This window comes from Pogona vitticeps, chromosome 2, assembly GCF_051106095.1.
Source record: "Pogona vitticeps strain Pit_001003342236 chromosome 2, PviZW2.1, whole genome shotgun sequence".
Classification (NCBI taxonomy): Eukaryota; Metazoa; Chordata; class Lepidosauria; order Squamata; family Agamidae; genus Pogona; species Pogona vitticeps.
The window spans coordinates 139,373,277-139,392,239 of NC_135784.1; the positions used below are offsets into that span (position 1 = coordinate 139,373,277).

The 18,963-nt window shown below is 40.6% G+C and overlaps 1 protein-coding gene across 4 annotated transcripts in view; it reads right to left on the bottom strand.

Moving 5' to 3' along the window:
- The window catches only part of ASPSCR1 (ASPSCR1 tether for SLC2A4, UBX domain containing), a 103,821-nt gene extending 93,111 nt beyond the window's left edge, over positions 1-10,710 (bottom strand). For 3 of the 4 annotated variants that reach the window (XR_013541023.1, XM_072990652.2, XM_020814402.3), the window contains exons 1-3: positions 10,463-10,710; positions 8,134-8,189; positions 3,882-3,996 (exon numbers count right to left, since the gene is read on the bottom strand). Coding sequence is in view for 3 of the 4 variants with exons in the window: in XM_072990652.2 (XP_072846753.2) it covers positions 3,882-3,996; positions 8,134-8,189; positions 10,463-10,564 (273 nt within the window). In the remaining variant the exon portion in view is untranslated. Of the gene's footprint in view, positions 1-3,881; positions 3,997-8,133; positions 8,190-10,241; positions 10,350-10,462 lie in introns of those variants that run through there. The other variant, XM_072990654.2, reaches the window with a different exon arrangement.
- Positions 10,711-18,963: the final 8,253 nt, after the last annotated feature.

Below are 18,963 nucleotides of genomic sequence, written 5' to 3' on the forward strand. Positions count from 1 at the left end.
TTTAAAATCAACACTGATACTGATATCATAAAGATTGCCTTGTGGCTCTCTATTATTCACCAACCAAACAGCTTGTGTACCAAGACAGAATGAATACAACTTATATTACATAGGATGGAGAACCAAACATTTTCAACTTTTCAGCTCTCAAAGAGTTTATAAGGTACTCTGGGCAAAATCTAACACACTGTATCATTTCAAAAGGACAACGTCTTTGCAACATCCCTCTCTACATCCTTAAACTACATGCAGACAACAAGAATGTAAGATTCAGCCTTCCCACATTCTCCTTCTGCCCCTACTTAACTTTTAAAATCTTGCTTGATGAAGAGACAGTATTCTTACAGACTTGAATATTTTTCTATGCCTTTTTGGTTGGCCTAATAAAGGCATCATCCCAGTAGAGATTTTGTCATTTATAAAGATATTAAATACAGGGCAAAGGAAACCTAGCACTGTCTTTCTTCCCTCGGGGTTACTGAGGAGCCACCGATGAGCACACTTTCCATATAATCCATCAACCACATCTAAATTCATCTAACACAGCATTTTCTAGCCCACACAGCTCACCAATCAAGAAATTTTATGAGGGACTTTTCAGAAAGTCTTGCTGAAACCAAGGTATACCAGCCAAAACTTAGTGGGGATCTATACCGTGTAACTGCAATTACTGTATAGAAATTGCAGACCTGAATGGCTACCAATTAACAGATTGATGCTGCTTCATTCCTCACTGCATGCCAATTGCACAACTTGAATTACAACAAGCAATACAAGTAGCAACTTGTTGGAGGCAATTTGCCACTGTGATTTACAAAGTGACAAATACTTTCTTTTGCACCACTATGGCCACCATGTCTACATCATTCTCCTGATCTAACTAAACTAATAACTGTCTTTATGATAGATCACATTAGTTTGGCATGATTTATTCCTCAGGAATCCTACTATCATTGTACACTAGCATAATGGGAACAACATAACTTACAGTGAATTCCTTTAAATTAAGTTGCCAGCACAGACATTATTTCTTGTGCACTGAAACAGTGGTTCAGCATACAACAGAAAATGCACACATTAAGTTCTTAACTTACAGCAATCTGCCACCTAAAATTATGCTGTTTTCATTATGCTCCCAGGAATAAAAAACAGGATACTGACCACCACTGTGTTCTTCTCTAACTGCTCTCAAACTGATGCTTAAGACCTGTTTTAGAACCTCTCCAGATATAAACTTTAAGGACCATTAAGCTGCCTGAATATATCACAGATATTTTCCAGATGCTAATATATTAAAAGCCTCATCAAACTTTTAGATACAACTTCAATATCACCAGCTATTTTAGACTGCTTCTAAAATCTTGTGGTTTTTACATTTTGATTAATGTAACATTTAAAATGCATTTTCTCTTATGAACTACTCTGGAAACATGACTGTAAGACATGACAAAAATTATCTCAAATTTATTGAAAATGTTGCTATTCATCCCATCCCTGAATTCCCTTGACAGCACTACAACACAATCCAAAATATATTTGATACTTTGAAGCATAGACTTTACCTCTGTTTATGACTCCTTTTCATCAATGTCCATGTATAGATATTTAACAAGATAATTCTATGCCTACTTGCTCAGAAATAAATCTTACTGTGCCCACTGTGATGCTTACCCCCGGGTAAGTGTGCATGAAACCGCAGCCTTGTATTTTTGCCGTTTTTGAGGCATAGTGATTCCAAAAAGTGCCAGCTGAAGTGAACGTAATGAATACTGGTTTATTCAATCAACAGAATGTCCACAAGTCTTTTTAACAAGGGACTGAATTCAAAGTTAAACTTATGTAGGAGTGCTATCTTCTGCACCTTCCTGGAAATGCTCCAACAAGGATCAGGAGAACCTGCCAAATGGGAACAGGAAAGGCTAGGATTCAGCCTGCAACCCACAATGAATATATTTTAAGGTATCTCAACCTTGTATCTCAGCCCCCTTCTGTTTTTCTCCTTAGAAAATGATTAAAACTGTTAAACACAAAGAAAGTCACAAAAAAGTTGAATTTTTAAAATAAATTTATACATAGACTATTATCCAAGTGTTTAGGAAGTAAAACTCCAAACAAAGAACAATATTTGCAATTCAAACAGCTGAATGAAATCAGCTGTATTTCCCAAGTAATACTAGAAGCTTAAAATTAGACCTATCCCTGCTGGAGACGTACAACCTCCAGAGATCACATGATTTTATAAATTACGGAGCTACCATTTTTAATATGCTTTTGGCAAGAAATCAGTCATGGAATAAATTATGTGACTTGCTTGCCAGCAAGACTTCACACCAACAGCTGATTTAGGCAAAATTCCAGCAATCGGGTCAATTCCCAAGCACCAGAAGTGGCTTCTTCTCCAAATACTGTTGATACTTAAGAACCTAACACTGATAGCCTGGAAGTTTAAAATTCTCCCATATACAAATTGTAGTAAGGAATATTTTAGGGGAATATATTAAGGACTGGTGTACCTAGCAATAAAGACAAATATATCTAGTTGCAGTATCTTGAAGCATGTGAAAATACTGTCTTAAGCCTTGTACAGAAGCTGTTTGGATGGGCCATTTTAGGGCCTCAGAGTCACATTCTGTTGCAGAACCCACACAGAACTATAGATGAAATCGCTTAGCGATGGGTTTTGGCCATTGTCAGAGCGATCGCTTAGTGATGGCCCCTATGGGGGAAAATCGCTTTGCAATGATCGCGGGGAAGCAATCATCGCAAAGCCTCCATTTTCGCACAGCTGATCGGTGGTTTCAAAATGGCCGCTGGAAAAACAAAACGGCCGCCCGCTGTTTTGCCTCGCTTTAGAGGCACCGAAAATGGCCGCCCCTATGGAGGATCTTCGCATGAGGTTAGTTTTTAAGCCCATAGGAATGCATTAAACGTGTTTTAATGCGTTTCTACGGGCTTTTTTAAATCGCTTAGCGATTAAATCGCTTAGCAACGTTTTTCCTGGAATGGATTAACGTCGCTAAGCGAGGCACCACTGTATAGGCATGCTGCAGTATTATTGCCTGAACAGTTCTAAACAATGTCCCCAAGTTCAAGCCATTTGCCATGTTCATTTCTTTTGATATGCAAACATTTCTGAAAGAAAGATCATCACTTTTTGCCCATTTCTGCCACAGCCAATGTAATGTATAGGGGAAAATGCCCCATGTAATTTCCAGACAAACCATGACATCAATAAGCAGAAATAACATACTGTACTCAGATTGTGGTGAGGTTTGCTCCACTTGGGAGCCAAGGACACTCAGTGTACTCAGGAAATAACAAGACATACACATTAAATCCAGCTCCTAACTTTGCTACTAACCATTACTAGATTGGAATTCTAGTGGGGTCATAAAGTACCTCAGACTTACCCTACGCAAGTTTTTGTTTTAATCCTGGTATGCATGATGGTTAAGGTCCACCTTCCCCAACCCTTCATTCCATTACAGATGCTGAGAAAGGGGGATTTAAAAGAAAGGACAACTACGGTGCAGCCTATATCCTAAAGCAGTGGTCCCCAACCTTGGGTCTCCAGATGTTCTTGGACTACAACTCCCAGAAGCCTTCACCACCACCTCTGCTGGCCAGGATTTCTGAGAGTCCATCAGGATTTCTGGAAGTCCAAGAACATCTGGAGGCCCAAGGTTGGGGACTACTGTCCTAAAGGATTCTTTATACTATTTTTAAAGACATGAAATATCGTACCTGTTCACTTAGAAATATATCTATCCATTAGGAAGGCAAAGATTCTGCTAAGACTGAACCCTACAATCTCCTCCTCTCTAATAAGATCTTGGCCCAAATATGAACTACAATAATATCACAAAGAAGAAGAAACATACTGTGGTTTCAGTTCCTGCTCTACTATGAGAAACTGGCACCATCTCCAGTTTGGCATTGTTGGGTAGATTGGCAAATCTCCATTGTAGAGAAAGATCCAGCACCGTCCTCTGAAATCTGCAACACAAACAAATCCAGTAACAATCTTTTTCACCTTATGATACATCAGATAATTTATCAATGATTTACTTCAAGCAGGGGAAGAGATTCTGTCAGTAATGACGAGAGATGGGAGTATTTGTATATGAATATCCCCCACGCAGCTGGAGTTAATGAGGGTCCGCCCCCTGGGGCCGGACCATCCACTCATGCATCTGCCAGTGGCAGCGGACTCACTCATCCTTCCACTCACTCCTGGAGCCCCGCTCTTTTCCTGCTCAGCTAGCAACTTGGCAGCCATGCAGAGAGACTCGTCCTCTCTCCCTTTGCCTGGAGTGGCTAGCTGAGCAGGAAGAGAACAGGGCTCTGGGAGTGATTGGAAGGATGAGTGGGGCCGCCACCAACATCAGACGCATGAATAAACGGTCTGGCCCCCTTGTAGGCCTCTTCCAACTTCACATAGAAAAGTGAAGTTGGAAGGGGCCTAGAAGACCACCAAGTCCAACCCCCTGCTCAATACAGGAATACAATCAAAGCAGATCTACCAGGTGGTTACAATGCCTCCAGTGTTGGAGCATTCACCAACTCCCGAGGTAACTGGTTGTCGTACTGCTCTAACAGTTAGGAAGTTTTTCCTGATATTCAACCGAAATCTGGCTTCTCTTAACTTGAGCCCATTGTTGTGAGTCATGCACTCTGGGATGATCGAGAACAGATCCTGCCCCTCCTCTGTATGACAGCCTTTCAAATATTTAAAAAGTACTATCATGTCATATTTGACCAAACTCCAGGAGGCAGTAGAAGACAGGAGGGCCTGGTGTGCTCTGGTCCATGGGGTCATGAAGAGTCAGACACGACTTAACTAAACAACAACAATCATCTCACCCCCTCAGTCTTGTTTTCTCAAGGCTAAACATGCACAATTAATTCAGCCTTTCCTCATAAGGCTTGGTTTCCAGCCCTGTGATCATTCTTTTCACCCTCCTCTGAACTTGTTTCAGTTTGTTAGCATCCTTCTTGAAGTGTGGTGTCCAGATCTGAACACAATACTCAAGGTGAGGCCTAACCAGTACTGAATAGAGAGGGACTAGCACCTCACAGGATTTGGAGACTATACTTCTGTTAATGCAGCCTAAAATAGCATTTGCCTTTTTTGTAGCCACATCACACTGTTGGGTCATATTTAGCTTGTGATCTACAACAATTCCAAGATCCTTCTCACTCATTGTTTTGCTGAGCCAGGTATCCCTCATCTTGTAACTGTATACTTGGTTTCTTTTTTCCAAGGTCCAGTACTTTACACTTATGCCTGTTGAATTTCATTCTGTTCTTTTAGGCCCAGTGCTCCATCGTATCAAGGTCATTTTGAATTTTGTTTCTGTCTTCTACGGCAGTGGTCCCCAACCTTGGGCCTCCAAGATGTTCTTGGACTACAACTCCCAGAAGCCTTCACCACCACCTTTGCTGGCCAGGATTTCTGGGAGTTGAAGTCCAAGAACATCTGGAGGCCCAAGGTTGGAGACCACTGTTCTACGGTATTAGCTATTCCGACCAATTTTGTATCAACTGCAAATGTGACAAGCATTCCCTGCACTCCCTCATCCAAGTCATTAATACAAATACAGTATTGAAGAGTTTTGGGCCCAGGACTGAGCCTTGCGGTACCGCACTTGTTACCTCCTTCCAGTTAGAGAAGGACCCATTAATCATCGCCCTCTGAGTACAATTCTATAGCCAATTGTGTATCCACCTGACACTTGATCTATCCAGCCCACACCTAGTTAGCTTGCTAATCAGGGTATCATGGGACACTTTGTCAAAAGCTTTGCTGAAGTCAACATATACTACGCCTACAGCATTCCCTCTGTCTATCCAGGGAGGTGACCTGATCAAAAAATAAGATCAAATTAGTTTGGTAGGATTTGCTCTTGACAAATCCATGTTGGCTTCTAGTTATTGCTGTATTGTTTTCTAGGTGTTTGCACAACGACCACTTTATGATCTCTTCCAGAATTTTTCCTGGGATTAATGTCAGGCTGACTGGTCTGTAGTTCCCAGGTTCCTCTTTTTTGCCCTTTTTGAAGACAGGGACAACATTGGCCCTCCTCCAGTCCTCTGGCACCTTAGCCATTTCCCATAATTTCAAGAAAATAATGGATAGTGGTTCTGAGAGTTCTTCAACCAGTTCCTTCAGTACTTTTGGATGCAGTTCATCCAGCCCTGGCGATTTCAACTTGTTCAAGGTAGTAAGGTATTCCTTGACTATTTATTAATCTCCAGCTGCAATCTTGTACCCCGACTTGCACTTCCAATTTGTTTGGAAGTTCATAGCCTGTCTTATGGTTAAAGACTGAACTAAAATAGAAATTAAGCACCTCTGCCTTTTCTTTGTCCTGTTATTTTTCCATCTCCATTGTGGAGCTGTGCCACTATGTATTTTGTTTGTCTTCTGCTACTCACAGACACCTTATTGCTTTTAGTGTCTCTAGCTAACCTCAGCTCATCCTCAGCTTTCGCCCTCCTAATGCCATCCCTGCATTTCCTTGCTACTTCTCTGTACTGTACTCATCCTTGGTGAGTTTCCACTTCCTGTACATGTCTTTTTTTTTTTTTTTTTTTTTGGTTTTTAGGTCCTCCCTAATCTTTTTGTGAAGCCACATTGGCCTTTTTTGCCACCTCCCACCTTTTTTTCTTATTGGAATTGTTTGTAGTTACGCCTTTAGAATTTCTTCTTTTAGAAGCTCCCACCGTTCTTGGACTCCTTTTCTTGTTAGGATCTCCTGCCATGGGACCTTACTATCTCTGTTCTGAAATTAGTAAAATTGGCTTTTTTAAAATCCAGCAGACCTGTGTGGCTAGAATAAAAAATTCTAGAAGGACATGGTAACTCCTACCCAGAGTTCCCCTTACTGCCACTTCCCCCACCAAATCATCTCTGTTGGTCAGAATCAAGTCAAGGATAGCAAATCCTCTAGTTTCTTTCTCCACTTTTTGTAGGAGAAAATTGTCAGCCACACAAGCCAGGAATTTCTTGGAAGGGCCATACCTGGCAGAATTTGCTTCCCAACATATATCTGAATAACAGATCTCCCATCACTACTACATCGTGTCTCTTTGAAAACCCTGCAATTTATTTTTCAAAAGTTTCATCCGCTTCCTCTCTTTAATTTGGCGGTCAGTAGTAGACTCCAACTACCAAGTTCCTTTTGTTTTTGCCCCAACTAGATTGATCCAGATGCTCTCGATGGGATAACCAATCACCTCCTCCTGCATTTCTGTGCAGGAATGTGTATTTTTGACATATACTGCAACACCACCTCCCTTTTTATTCTCTCTGTTCTTTTTTATTGGTTTATATTCCTCAATTGCTATATTCCAGTCATGGAAGTCATCCCACCAAGTTTCAGTTATTCCTATCTAGTCATACTTACCCTCCTGAATTAAAATTTCCAGTTCTTCTGTTTGTTTACCATATTCCTGGCATTCGTATACAGAAACCAGAGGCTGTGTGATTTGTGGCTTGTTTGTCTTTGTACATTTTAATGAATATTATTATTATGATTATTATTATTATGTTTATAATTGTGATTGTTATTTTTAATGTTATTATTGTTGCCCTTTTGATCAGTTTGGTCCATTCCTCTTATTGTGTGTCTTCATCTACCCTTAACTCTGTGCTTACACCTCCCTACCCCTTCCAATTCAGTTTAACTCCATTAACTCCAGCTCTGTGGTGATATTCATATTTACATAGGAATACCAACACCCCCATCTCTAGTAATGACTATAATTTCCCAAGCTGTTATTTTGGGAAGCAAACTACTGAAAATGATGTTTGTATTTATAGAGGCTACAGGTTAAATCAATGTATCTCCACTAACTCTGGAAACAGAGGTGAAACTTTGGACCTCTGTTTCTTCCAAAAAAAAAACAATCCAGAATGAGAATGACCAAAGAAGGACATAAGAAGAGCCCTGCTGGATCTAGTCCAGCTTCCTGTATCTCACATTGGCCCCACCAGATGCCTCTGGGAGCACACAAGACTACTAGAAACCTGTATCCTGATACCCCTCCCCTCCATAGCTCCAGAGTCTCATTGTGGACTCCATAATGATAAAGAAACATCAAACAAATGAACAAAGCAACAAGACTCACTTCAGATCATATTCGTTGGGATTGAAATTCTGCTTTCTACAAACTTCTTCAAGGACCTGATTAAAAAAATCAAATTAAACAGGTATACAGTTATTTCTCTTTCTGAGGTGTATTATACAAAACATACTTCAAACACATTAGTTAGTTCCACACATTAGTCACTACAACATACTCATGTTTGCCTGAGACCCAAATGAAGGAAATGGCATGTTCCTGCAGAGATCTGATCTGGCCACAGTGACACAAGCCATACACCCAGCTGGATTACTGTAAAGTACTTTATGCAGAAGTAATCCGGCTGGTGCTTTCCTGCCTTTCCCCACAGCTGACTGCTCAGCAAGTGAATGGGGAGACTTGTCTACCCACCTCCTTGCTGGAGTGGTGTGTGAATTGGTGTGACAACGATGCAACACTTGCCACATGGAGCCCAGTGAGTGGACTGGGCTGGTTCTGGGCAGCAGGAATGGATTGTCATGGCACCTGTTGTGCCATGTTCCATATTCTTATCCCCTGGATAGGAATACAAAGCACCCACATCTAGTTTTAACCTATAGATCCCTAAATGGCCTGGGTCCAAGCTATCTCAAAACCAGTATCTCCCTTTATGAACTTGTCCAGGTGTCAAGATCATCAGCGGTCTTTCTCTCAGTCCCACCACCCTCACAGGTGCACTTGATGGGGATGTGGGAGAGAGCCTTCTCTGTCACTGCTCCCTACTCTAGAACTCCCTCCCACAGGAGGCAAGGCTGGCCAGATGTTTGCTGTCCTTCTGTATTCAGGCAATGACCTTTTTCTTCTGGCAGACTTTCCCTTAGTGACTGACTATCTAGGAAATAATAAGTGGAATGATTTATATTTTGTTTCTTCTAAAGCTGCTTTTTGTAATGCTTTTACCTAACATTTTTATATATTGTTATTGAATCTTCTTTATTATTTGAATAATTTATCATTTGTAGTGTTTAATATGGTGTTTTTAATTGTATAAGCCACTTTGGGTCCTTTTTTAGGAAAAAGGCAGGATAAAAATATTTCAGACAAACAAACAAATTTTTACACAATAAACGTATGATAGAAAGTGGAAGGATTCCCCTAAGATTATGGTAGCTACAGAAAAAAAACATTATGGAGATTTGAAAGGCCTAATGGACTACACTCAATTATTGCTAAGCATTCCATTATTGATTTGTTTGGGGGAAAATATTTACATGAATATGCACAAATAAGCATTTTATTAGGCATAGCAACCAATCAGGAAAGAAAGCATCTATCATAAGTTTAACTCATAGTTGCAGATCAGATAAAACAGACTCAGCAAAGAAGTGAAATAGACCATATATATATGAAATACATGAAACAGAATGTTAATATTTGAATAAAAAGCATTTTAAATTCTGCCATTCACATCTACACATCAAGAGACTTTTTTCCTCCTAGAACTAGTGATTGTAAACTATCAGGATATCAAGTCATCTCTGAATGACTTGCAATAGATCTACTGTACAAGGGTTTTTATTTGCCAACAGGCTAATACCAGCAGCATCAAAAAAAAGTCACACTCCCCATTTTTTATACTAAACTGCTGAAGAGGAAAGCTCACTTTGGATATTGAAGGCAACCTTCTTGAACCGAGCCATGTCTTGATCCGCAACCAATTCCTCAGTTTTAATCAAGACCATATCTGCTCTCCTCTCAGCCACCATTCACCTTTTCCTAAGGCTGGTGGACCTTGATGGCTGACGTAAAAAAGGCAATTACAGTATAGATCCTGGAAGCCTGAATGTGCCCTGTCGGGCTTTTCTCAGTGTAATCTCTATTCAAAGGGCAATCCTGAACAGAGGAAGGAGGAAGCCCTACTGAATACAGAAGAATTTACTGCTAAGTGCACATGCGTGGAGCTATATGGGCTAGATAGAAGACCTCCACGGTTCCTTCCATCCCTACGACGATTCAATGCTGTGAGAAGCCATTTCTCTTCCTCATGGGGGTCAACGAGGATACTGTATATTTACACACACCCATAAGGAGGCTGTATTCTCCCATTATAGCAGCACATTTTCTGTCTGACATTTTAAAAAGTCCCCATACTGTTATCAGTTAAGTGCATGTACCTATCAGCCCCCACTGTCAGTATCTACTCTTTCCCATCGCACGACACTCCCCAAAAACACCACATTATTTTTGCCTCCTCCCCCACCCCCACCCGGGCCCCCGAAAAGATTCGCGGGCAGCCGAGTGTCCTCTGATCCAATGAAAACGAGCCTACCCACCCCTCTTTCCTGACCCAGGGGCCAATCAGAAGAGAATTACCCGTTCCCCGGCCCAGACCCACCTGGAGTAGCGCGGTGCTTGGGCCTACTCGCACCGTCACTCGCCTCCCGTTCGGGGCCAAGACCGAAACCGCAGAAGCGCCCCCACCTCCGGCTCCCGACATCTTCCCCCTTCTCTCCTCTTCCGCCTGCCTCCCCAAAACAAGGCGGCCCCCTGACGCCGCCCTCCTCGCCCTTTACTCCTGTCACCCGCGGCTTCTTCGGGAGGCGAGGCGAATGGCCGCAGCGAGGGGGCGCGGCCACAACTCAAGGCCGCCCCGTCTCACGCTTTCGGTGTTCGCTTTTCGCCTCTTCCGCCCGGCGCAGCACAATTCTCCCGGGCAGAGAATTCCTCACTTCGCTGAGGAAAGTCTTATCAGAAGGGAGCTCCTTGCTTACGGGTTGAATCTGTTGGTCTTCCCGCTCTTAGGTCTCCCTCCATAATTCTTCATTTTCGGTGTCCTGTGCCCCAAACGGGCTGCCCCCTCAAACTTTTCCCTCACAGCTTTTCGTCGCCTTCACGTGGCGGGTGTACTCCCGCAGCAAACACCACGGGGGGAGGGGGGTTAAATCCTGCGCATCTTCTCCCAAGACCATGGGTTCAACATCTGCAAAACAAAACAAAAAAATGAAAACAAAAATGCTCAGACACCTTAAAAACTGCTATATTTTAATGTGCGCTTTTGTGGCCCAAGTCCATTTCCCTCAGACCTGAGGAATTAAAATACAGTACAGCTGCGAGTCTTTAAGGTGCTACAACGTTTTTGTCTTTTTACATTTTTTTATTTGTTTTTCCTTGATATCCTAGAACCGACTACCACAGCTACCCCTTCTAATACTACAACTGTGTTTGCACAACAGGCAGTGAATCTACAGTATAATCAATCTATGACTTTTAAGAAGCTCTTGGATTGTTAGTAGAGGGTGTAGGGACAGAGGCTGAATAAGAGCCAGGGTCCCTGGATTGAAGTCCCACCACTAAAAAGGATGTGGACAAGTTGCTCCCCATCTCTAGTTAGGTTCCCCATCTGTTGAATCCTGAATAGTAGCATCTTCAGTACAAGGCAGGCAAAATATGCTTATACCCATCCAGCAAACAGCAACAATTCTTCCCTTGCAATTCCTCAAAAGAAGTCTCTTTCCTTCCAGCTACCTTTCCTCTCTATTACCTTTTTTCTATGGGGATGTCATTTTAAGGGACAATCCAAGGTACATAATGAATTACCTCATACGGACCAACGAAAATGTCATTAAATAAGTAATAGCTCTGAATTTCTCCAAGGAGCATTTGACTAACCAGTGTATCATAATATGACACAAATACATGCATGTCTACTTTATTACACATGAAGCAGAATGTCCCAGTTAGTATGAAGTACCTGTACTTGAAGCAAGTAAATACACTTAAACAGGCATGTTCATTACATGTTTGTCAAATGTATGACATGTGATGGTGTGAGATACTTGTAGTCAGAAATAGCTGATTAGGAAACTTGTCATTTGTGAAGGTGTGGATGTGACTAGACAGCAGAATTATCCTAGCCTGGATTGGTCTAGAGATCATGTTAAACAGGGTCATTTGAAGTGAGGTATGTCACTTGGACTGATCCTTGCACCCACATGCAAGGATCAACCACATCACCCCACATCTCAAGTGATTCCATTTGACATAACCAGGACTTCTTTTCCTGTAAAAAAAAAAAAAAGCTCCCCATATCTCAATACTGTATCGTAAGGTGGCTTAGGCAAAGCACAGAGGAGAAAGCCACTTAATCTTGAAAAATGGAAATCTTCCCTACCACTTACTTTTTTCATTTCTTTGTAATTGTGGCAAACCAACACAGCACATCAGAGATATGCCCAAATGACATACCACACCCAATGAGTTACCAACAAATAAAAACAAATGCAAAACATCCTCTCCCTCCAAAGATAAAGCAGCAAGGAAGTTTCCCATTTATGATTATTGTTAAGTGGTTTCAGCAAAGGAACAGCCAACCAGCTGCTTCAGATCAAACCCAGTGATTACACATGCTGGAACAGAAGCAAAACAGAGTAGTCCTACTTGCTCCTAAAAATACTAGTCCCGGACAGACAGCAATCAAGATGCAGGTAGGAACACTCTGGGGGTGGGCTAATTCAGGCTGGCATTACATTGTGTGGTTGCTGAGAAAAGGAGCAAACCAGACAGTCCCCAGAGTGGAACAAAATACGGAACAAATTCCTATGTACTTGTACCCTATTACTTCCATATTAGAATAGTGTTCCTACAACCACAAAAGCAAATGACCCCAAAACAGCAGTTGTTAACTGCTTTGATTTATAGGAAAATATGCAAAAAGCATAGCTGTTTCATGCTGCCAGATATAATTATTAATACAAACAACTATTTCTTCACTGCCAGTGTTATTCCACTAGTAGCACTGACTCATGTAATGATTAGGATACCAGCTACAGCAATGGAAAATAACTTCTTGGTACATATGACCAAAAAGGATAAAGTACAGTACCAGCACTATCTTGGTAGCTTTCTTTGCCCATCCTTCTCCCTTGGCTTTCTCTTAAGACAAATTATTCCATAAAACTCATTCAGTCTGTTTCTTCTGTGTCTCTGTGTTTCACTCCTTGCCTCTCATCCATTTTTGCAGTAATCCAATTCACACAGAGGGGAGGTAATTCTTCCCCAATGGTTTGTTATGCAATATTGTCTGCTCTGGAACCCCAGTTGTGGCTTGCCCTCCCTGCAGAGGCCAAATGGTGCTAACATTGGCCTTATTTTGCTGCCAAGCTAAAATGTGGCTTTTCCTCAAACATTCAGCATCTTAAGGGTGTGGTTTAAGTAGATTATGGGATTCAGTTATAAGTACATAGTTTTCAATTGTTGAACTGTTTTAAATAGTTAGCTTCTAACATATTTTCAACGAAATTCTTTTAAAATTGCTTCTTGTATTTCATCCTGAAGAGTTGTGTTGTGTACTGTCAAGCTGATTCTGTCTTATGGTGACTCTTAGTAAAGTATGTGAGGTATCTAAGGAGAGATTTTACCATTGCCACTCCCAGTGAGTTTCAATGGCCAGGCTGATATTTGGATCTGGGTCTCCTGAGCCATATTCTGACATTCTATCCAGCGCACCGCATTGGTTCCCAGTGCTACAGAGTAAGATATAAATGTGCTAAATATCTGTATAAAATATCTAAATAAAGTAAATAATGCTTTTTAGGATTGTGGTCAATAATTACATACTGAGGAACAACTTTTAAAATGTAAACCTAATTACTGACAGAAAATGAAAAGAGAGAAACAGGTCAGCAAACTGTTGTTGGTAAATGTTCACATTTTCACCACCTACTTCTCATCACATAAAATGTTTGCAAAATGCAGAGCTAATTTTGTTTTTATGCAGCTTTCGGGTATGGTGAATGCCAGGAACTTAGTTAAAATAAGATAGTACATTTGCTACAAGTAATAACCCCATTTTCTTCCTCTGCAACCTCGTACTTGCAGAGGAAGAAAACAAAGGGACAATTAGAATACTTAAGAGCACGTCTAATAGAAAATATCACTTCCTACCTTTCCTTGATATCTATGCTAGACTGATGTATCTCACTACTAAGCCCAAGGAACATGTTCATCACCTGAGATGCTCCAGCCTCCTTGAGCAGTGAACTTTGTGGGGACTTGAAACAAGGTTTTCTGTGTAACAGACAACATGCTGGTTGTTGAACTTACGTACTTTCCAAGTGGGTTATAATGGCTTTTTTCCTGACCTTTAGACAGTTGGTAAAACTGCCAGGAGAGAGAGAGAGAGAGATTATCTAAATATTTTTACCCCACCTTTCTTCTAAAAAAGGACCCAAAGCAGTTTACATAATTAACATTTATTATATTGTAAAAATTTAAATACAAATTAAAATACAAGTAATAATCTCCTGCCAACCTAGCATTTCAAAAACATGTAAAAATGCAAGTAGATAAATAGGTACCACCTCGGTGGAAAGGTAACGGCGTTCCGTGTCTAGTTGTGTTGGCCACGTGACCACGGAAACAGTCTTCGGACAAACGCTGGCTCTGTGGCTTGGAAACAGGGATGGGCACCGTGCCCTAGAGTTGGACACGACTAGACTAAATGTCAAGGGGAAACCTTTAACCTTTAATAATCTAATAAGACATTGAATATGGCTAACAGTATATAATATCTTGTTGGTGTATGCATAAGGTGTATGTAACTTGCCACAGCTGATTGTGGCTCACTTATGGGGTACCATGTCATGTACCTGGCTATGTGCCTGATTGTGCAACTGAAATACACCACAGCACCTTGCCAATTAGTTGCAATTAGCCATGGCAATTGTACAGAGATTAAGACAAAAGTTCCAGACGGCTGTAGCTACAGTGTTTCCCCCAAAACAAGACAGGGTCTTATATTAATTTTTGCTCCAAAAAACACAGTAGGGCTTATTTTCAGGGGATGTTTTATTTTCTTTCCATGTATAACAATCTACATTTATTCAAGTACTGTAATGTTATCTTCTGGTTGCTGCACAATGGTGGAGGGTGGGATTTCACTTAACTAGGGCTTGTTTTTGGGATAGGGCTTATATTACAAGCATCCTGAAAAATCATACTAGAGATTATTTTCGGGCTAACGGTATTATCTCTTTTTAGCATATAAATTGATTGATAGGCATTGGACAGGTTATTGTTAAAGTATCAAAGACATTGACAGTATCAGTAAGTAAAAATATATCTCTGCAAGTTAATGTGAGGAATTTATGTCAGTTCATTGTTATTAAAATATTGGATAAATGAGAGTCATGTTTGGTAAAATGTGCTGCTTTTGAGAACTGAATCAGAAGCCTTTGTTAGAGCAGAATTTTTTTAAAAATAGGCCAATAACTAAAATTTCACTTCCCAGTTTGTTAAGAGAGGTATTTTGTGTGTTTTCCCACTTGGTAGCAATTGTCCATTTGACAACTGTCGAGCCTTTACTAATTAATGCAGTTATTTGATTTATCTGTTTTATTGCAATCTATCCATTCTGCCGGTATTGATGGAAATTGTTGCATTTTACTGATGTATTTATTATTATTATTTTCAGTATTTTTGAGCATTTCTTGAATGGAAGAGCAATTCAGAAATATATACATGCAATTCATATAGCATCTCCTTTCTCACCCCTCTCAGAATCCACTACTGCTTAAAACAGCTGGATCTTTTGTCGTAATGATTTTGATTTAGTTCATAGCATCAGACAGATCCTATTATTCTAGCACATGATCTAAAAGCTCACAATTTGCTCCACTCCTTTTGAACAATACTACTAACTATCAATGTTCTTTTAAACATGTTTTCTCCCTCAGAACATCCAATAATTGTCACTGCTCAAAACCTTACTTGTCCTGCCCTGCATCACCCATTACCTGTTTTTTCTCTGTTTTCATAATATGAGATGAAGATAGGTTCCACACATTATCTGGAATTAATCCAGAATTTATGTTCTACTACTTTCTTGCGGTCTCTACCATGCATACTTGTTGAAGCTGCAAGAAAGAAGGTTGGAAAACCTCTTTCATCCTGCACTGAAATCAGCTAGAGCCTATCCTCGTAAAGACTCATAATTGCTGGCAGTTCCACATAAACTAACATCTCTGTATAAACAGGACATATTACTGATAATAGTTTGACTTAAAAATCCCAAAATGGCTGTAGAAGGTACTGAGTAATGAACGCAGATAAGACCATGACTTACTTTAATATGGGTCAGTATCTTTTTGTTTTTCTGGTTATAGAAGAGTTTTCTGTCCACATGGCACATAAATACTAATGAATGCTAAGTGATTGAATGATACAGTACCTACTTTATGATATATTAGAGGTCATAAATGGAATGTCCAGTTTAATCACAGGCAAATAGTTTTACAAGGGGTAAAACAGTTTTACCACAGAGGTCTTTCTTTGTGTCAAGTCTGGAAGAGGTATAAAAAGTTCACAGAAAATAACTTGAATTTTCTTTAAAGTCCAGTAATTAAATAAGGTATATACAGTAGTAGTCAACCTTAGCCATTGTCAGTATGCTGTGCCACTTGTCAGTGAAGACAGGCACTAATGTCATAAAGCTAGAAAGTTTTAATTAAAGATGCAAGCATATGTCAAACACATGAAATAATTTTAAAGTCTTGGCTTCTGTTTTTTATGCAGATAGAACAGTATATTTAAAAGAAGACATTGTTTAGTAAGTATCATTTTAAAGTAAAATATGTTTACTGTTTTGTGTTAGAGTGCAATGGAGAATCAATGAAAGACGGAACTAAAGCAAACGCAAATACTTCCATCAGTCAGTGGGACAGTGTGGATAAACAAAAGGGCTGTGTTCTAGCCAAAAATACTTTTCCTGCTCTGAAGAGATTCAACATGAGCCTCAGCCTCTCTATTTCTACATACGTATGCTCATATTCATTTACAGTTTTTAAAAAGTGTCAATTCCAGGCTCTTCTAGACATACTATCTTTTGGTCCACATTCTACATCCAACTTCAGAACTTTCCCTGAAAATCTTCCTCTTTCCTCACTTTCTACCTCACCCTCCATCCTCTGTCCTCAACTTTTTAACCTTTCCCAAATCCTTGAGTGCATTTTCCTCCCTGATTTGAACCAGGTACAAGTTTCATCCAGTGGCATTTCTCATGCACTTCAGTACTAAGGCACAATGAGTACAAGGAATCACGCATTCTTAACAATAGTGGATGTTTACTGGACACTGACAAGTACAGTTGCCCCACTGAAGGAGATAAGCACTTTAGAAATAGACCCTGAACAGTCTGGATGTAACTCCTAGTAAATCCCGTGATGTTCTCACACCACATGATACACAAGGAAACAAGAAAAGAGGTCCCAAATGCTTTAGCTAGAAAACTGCCCAGACGCATTTAACCTATGGCACAGATTCCATTTGGTTTTCAAACATTTTCTTCTCCCTCTCTTATTCTATGTCATGCATTCAATTTACATTGTACCCTAGGTTTGACCAATTTTAATAGGAACTATTTCTGAACATATATGATCTTCCCAAAGGTATAGTCCTAAAATGTGCAGAGCAGAAATCTCTACTCTGGCAGCACAGCCAGCAGAGGAAACAACAAAGCGGGGGGGGGGGGGGACATGTAAAAAGAAAAGTCTGTGTGAGGATTCAGGTTTTGGATTACTTGGCATACTTTCCAATTCAAGCTCGACATCTTAAGGTACAGATGCAGGTTCAAGTTGTAAAGCTTCAGCATTTATTGTAGGAACTTCAATAAAACTATTTACATCAAACTGAACATTGTCTATCTCCTCCCTTGCCAATGAGGCAAAGAAGGGGTTCAAACCATTTCAAACAAATGGGTTCTCATGACTAATGTTCCATCATCCTGGTGTGTTTAACTGGTTCCCGTCTCTCAATATCAGCCCTGATGATAATGGTAGCAGGGGCATGGCAGTTTCTCCCAGGTATTAATCTCATCCCGGTTGCTCACCTGGCTCAAAGAGGTCCAAGACACTCTCCATCATTTCTTGCACCCTCCATTTGTCTCTGCCATTCTCTTGTTCTACCTGTGCCCTCTCTTCTCTCAGCCTACACCCCCTACTCCCATGCTTCCTTCTTGCCCCAGTATGAGAGATTCTGGGGAACACCAATCTCCTCCTTCATTCAGCTTCTTCCCTGGGCACCATCAGTCTCTCCCATTTTTGTGTCCAAAGATTCTCTAACCAGATACATCCCCAGGGCAGGATCCTCTCCATCTTTTTATTCTCACTTTCTCACACCTCTACTACTCCCATCTTTCAGCCTTCACTCTCTCTTATAGTCCCTTTCCCACCAACTTTCTCCCCCTCTCTCAGGGATTGGTCGATCTCCTTCTCCCTTGTTCCCGGCTTCCTTAAATGTTCCCCCAGATTTTACACTTCCCCTGGGTCCAGGGTAATTTCCTCCTTCACTACCCCTTTTGGAGAACCAATATGTGTTGTCTCTCTGGGCACGGCCATCTCTGTTCCTCTATTTCTTCCCCCTTTCCCTGTTGGACTGGACAGCGCTCTGGCAAGAGATGCCTCCATCTCGCCTCCTTCCTCACACATGAAAATAAAAAAAAGAATATAAAATAAATCTAAATCTAAAAAACTTTAAGTGCCAGTTAGAGAGTACAATAAAAGATCTGTTAGCACTGTTATTCAAGATAACTGAAGAGATGGTTGTCGTGGGTTTTTCGGGCTGTTTGGCCATGTTCTGGAGGTTTTTCTTCCTAATGTTTCACCAGTCTCTGTGGCTGGCATCTTCAGAGGACAGGAGTCAGAACTCTCTCTGTGCTCTGTTGCCGTTTGTTAGATAGTTGAGTATTTATAAAGCCTTTGAGAATACATAACTGAAGAGAACTTGCATGTTCAGAAATAAGACAGCTCTGAACATCTATGCTAAAGACATAAAGCAGAAGAGAGCTCTTGCCTACATATTATGTTTGTGTACCTCCTGGAGATAACTGTCTAGTTCAAACAT